Raw genomic sequence first — 3,376 nt, forward strand, 5'->3', positions numbered from 1 at the left:
GGGGGGGAGAGAGAGAGAGAGAGAGAGAGAGAGAATCTGAAGTAGGCTCCAGGCTCTGAGCTGTCAGCGCAGAGGCCGACTCGGGGCTTGAACTCACGAATCGAGAGGTCATGACCTGAGCCAAAGTCGGACGCTTAACCGACTGAGCCACCCAGGCGCCCCATGCCTTTCCTTTACCATTAAAACGAATCCCCAACATATGAGACATCCTAAGATGTTCTTATTGCTGGAGAGAACCCAAGGGACACAGAAGTATCACTCCTTTTCGGTCTCCCTGCCCTTTCTTTTCTTTTACCAGAACTGAATGACTAGCGAAAACATTTTTTCCCCTTCTTGGCTCCCCAGTTATATTGCAAACCTCCTCAAAGGTAAGGCTGTGTCTTCTCTTTGTTAACGTCTCTTCCCCCTGTCCCAGCCTCCCCTGGAGGTTTAGACAAGGGTGGGGTATCCGGTGGCCATTCAACCAGTGTGGTTGATGACTTGTCTGCTTGTCTAATCTTAAGGGACTGTTCCCTTTCTGGTTCACTGATCATGGCTCTGCCACGCTCCTCGGGGCAATAAATACCCGTCTGGACTGCCCAGAATGCAGACCTCTGCGTGTCTTGCCAGCCCAGAAGCCTCTAAGCCTCCTAATCTCCCCCTGAGCCCTCAGCGTTCATGAAGCGTATTCTCCTGGTTTTGACTGTTAGCCTGCTCCTGGCCCAGGTTACCCAAGGTAAATAGGATCTCTCCCAAGCAGGAGTGGGTCATGTTCAGGGAATTCTGGGGGCTCTAACAGCCTGGACTAGGAGAATGGCAGCCTCCTTGGAGGCCTCTGGGTGATCTCTGTAGCCAGGGGAAAATTTGAGTTCTCTCGTACCAGCTGATCTTTCCAGTGTTATTATTTGACTACTCTGATCTTCTCTCGTGTGCTTTGGAGAAGTGGAACATGATGATCTGGGCGGAGGGTACATGGAGGAGAGAGATTCGGGTGTGGAATATGGAGGAAATGGGCACTTTTCTAAGAACATCGGGGGGATTTGAATTTCGAGCTATTGTTGCCTCCATGAAAATGGTTCCTGAATTTCTGATTGAGGATTCTGATACCGTTCTCAGGCAATTTTAATTTATCTGGGCCACTCTAGGCTGTGGGTCCCCCAGAGCAGCTAATTATCTAGGCTGGTTAAGACGCACAAAAAGGCCCAGGATGTTGTGGAGGAGGGAGTGTTACATTCTTGGGAGTTTTGCAGATGCCCTAGAAAACTTGCAGATGTCTAGATGGGTGTATTTCAGACTCCTGTCCTGTTTCATTGATAGGGTCAGAGAGGGGACTGAGGGCAAAGGGAAAAAGTAACTGATACTGGGTACCTGGTTACATTGTATTATGAGGGAGACAAAACCTAGTGTGGGGTGGGGGAAGGCTCCTGCCTCCCCCAAAGGAGTTGGCCAGGGAGGGGAAGCTGCCTCCTGGGGAGGACTTCCGGGTTGTGACGGATGACACAAATGGGAGAAGAAAGGAAAATGGCCAATACTCCTCCCCGCACATCTCCTTATTTCCTTACTACTGTCTTCTCTGCTGGGGTGCCTTCCCCCTTGCCCAGCCCTCTGCTTTATTTCAGGACTGACCCTGTCCTCTCCTTCCCTTTTAATTTCAGCCAGGCACTGCTGGAAAAAGTTAGGAAGGTGCAGAACAACGTGTAAAGACAGCGAAGTATTCTACCTGTTATGCAATGATGAGACTAAGTGTTGTGTCAACCCCAAGCATGTACCTGTCAAAACTAGATCCTTGAAGCCAACCGGAAGCCTGGAGTAACTTCTGCAGTCTGGCCCATCTCGCCCGACTTTGAGCCCAACGTCATCGGAGCCCACAGCTCTACTAAATCATTCTCGACTGTCCCATTTGTGTCTGGTAGGTCCGCCTCATTGAACTTACAAATCAAGAACAAAGGGAGGTGTGCGTGCAGGTGAGACAGAACAGGGAAGACCAGTAGGTTAGTCTGTTTGGCACCTAGCGCCTAGCCTGCTGGCCCACAGTTCATCCCAGATGATGCAAATAAGGAGTGTTCATTCTACCCATTTGACTCCTGTTTTCTAGAGTCAGCACTGCCAGGAGAATTTTCTATAGTGATGGAAACATCCCAGCTCTGCAGTGTCCAATATGGTAGCTACTAGCCACGTGTGGCTATTGACCATTTGAGATGTGGCGAGTGAGTGGCTGGAGGCGCCTGTTGCATCCTTGTTTGTAATGCAAAAGGAAAGCCCCAGAACATTCTAAATGCCCATTAGCCCGGAAATGAAGTATGCATACCGATGACCACTATGTATCACTTAAAAAAGAGGATGTCAGTCTACCTAACACTGCAATACATATTGTGGGGTGAAAAAAAGAAAGACGTCCCCTGAAATAGAAACCAAAACATCAACCAATGCTATGTTTTCTAAAGGTACGTGAGTACGTATAAAGTCAACGCAGGGGTGGGGTGGGGTGGGGTGGGGAGGTGGGGGGTGGGGGGGACAGTAATGCAAACAGAGAGCATTTGATTTTTAAATCATTCCACAAGTACATATTACGTGATTTGTTATTTATATCCTCCCTCCCACCCCCCACAATCAGTAAGCTCGATGAGGACATGAAAAAAAAATGTGGCTAGTGTAACTGGGGAACTGAATACTGAATCCAATCTAATCTAATCTATATAGCTAAATGTGGGTAGTGGTTATCGTGCTGGACAGTGTAGCTTTAGAGTCGAGATACAGGCTACGGCTGCTTTGGGGGCCGAATCTCGGGGTGTTTCAGGGTAAGTCGAGGAGGCAGGCAAGAATCTGTGATGAACATGAGAACCCATTCTTTAAATTTTTTTTTTTAACGTTTATTTATTTTTGAGACAGAGGGAGACAGAGCATGAACGGGGGAGGGGCAGAGAGAGAGGGAGACACAGAATCAGAAGCAGGCTCCGGGCTCCGAACCATCAGCCCAGAGCCCGACGCGGGGTTCGAACTCGTGGACCGCGAGATCGTGACCTGAGCCGAAGTCGGACGCTCAACCGACTGAGCCACCCAGGCGCCCCATGAGAACCCATTCTTAGCCCGCTGCTTCGTTTTCTCTACTTTCAGCCCAAAAGGCTGTGACTGCTCTCCCCTGATGACACCCCCAGTTCTACCCCGTTAGGGAGTCCTGGATTGTGTCTCATAGTTTTCTTCCACCTGCAGAGAGCAGGTATCAGGCCCCACATGGGTTCCCATTTCATCTTTTTCCTTTCCTCCCAGTGGGGGCCACATGATCTTGAACTGTGGGCTAGTCTTTTTCTAAGACTGATTCCGAACTGAGACAGTGGGGATTTTCCCATTACCAGCCCCATGATTTGGGTCATGGTCTCAAGTGTTCCCAGCCCTTGCT

The 3,376-nt window shown here is 49.6% G+C and overlaps 1 protein-coding gene across 1 annotated transcript; it reads left to right on the forward strand.

The window, feature by feature from the left end:
- Positions 1 to 601: 601 nt before the first annotated feature.
- On the forward strand, positions 602 to 1,882 carry DEFB121 (defensin beta 121). Its single transcript, XM_019458957.2, has 2 exons — positions 602 to 715; positions 1,635 to 1,882. The coding sequence occupies exons 1-2, from the start codon at positions 658 to 660 to the stop codon at positions 1,790 to 1,792; spliced, it is 216 nt and encodes a 71-aa protein (XP_019314502.1). The 5' UTR covers positions 602 to 657; the 3' UTR covers positions 1,793 to 1,882.
- The last annotated feature ends 1,494 nt before the right edge of the window (positions 1,883 to 3,376 follow it).

This window comes from Panthera pardus, unplaced genomic scaffold (assembly GCF_024362965.1).
Source record: "Panthera pardus isolate Hobbes unplaced genomic scaffold, ASM2436296v1 HiC_scaffold_25, whole genome shotgun sequence".
Classification (NCBI taxonomy): domain Eukaryota; kingdom Metazoa; phylum Chordata; class Mammalia; order Carnivora; family Felidae; genus Panthera; species Panthera pardus.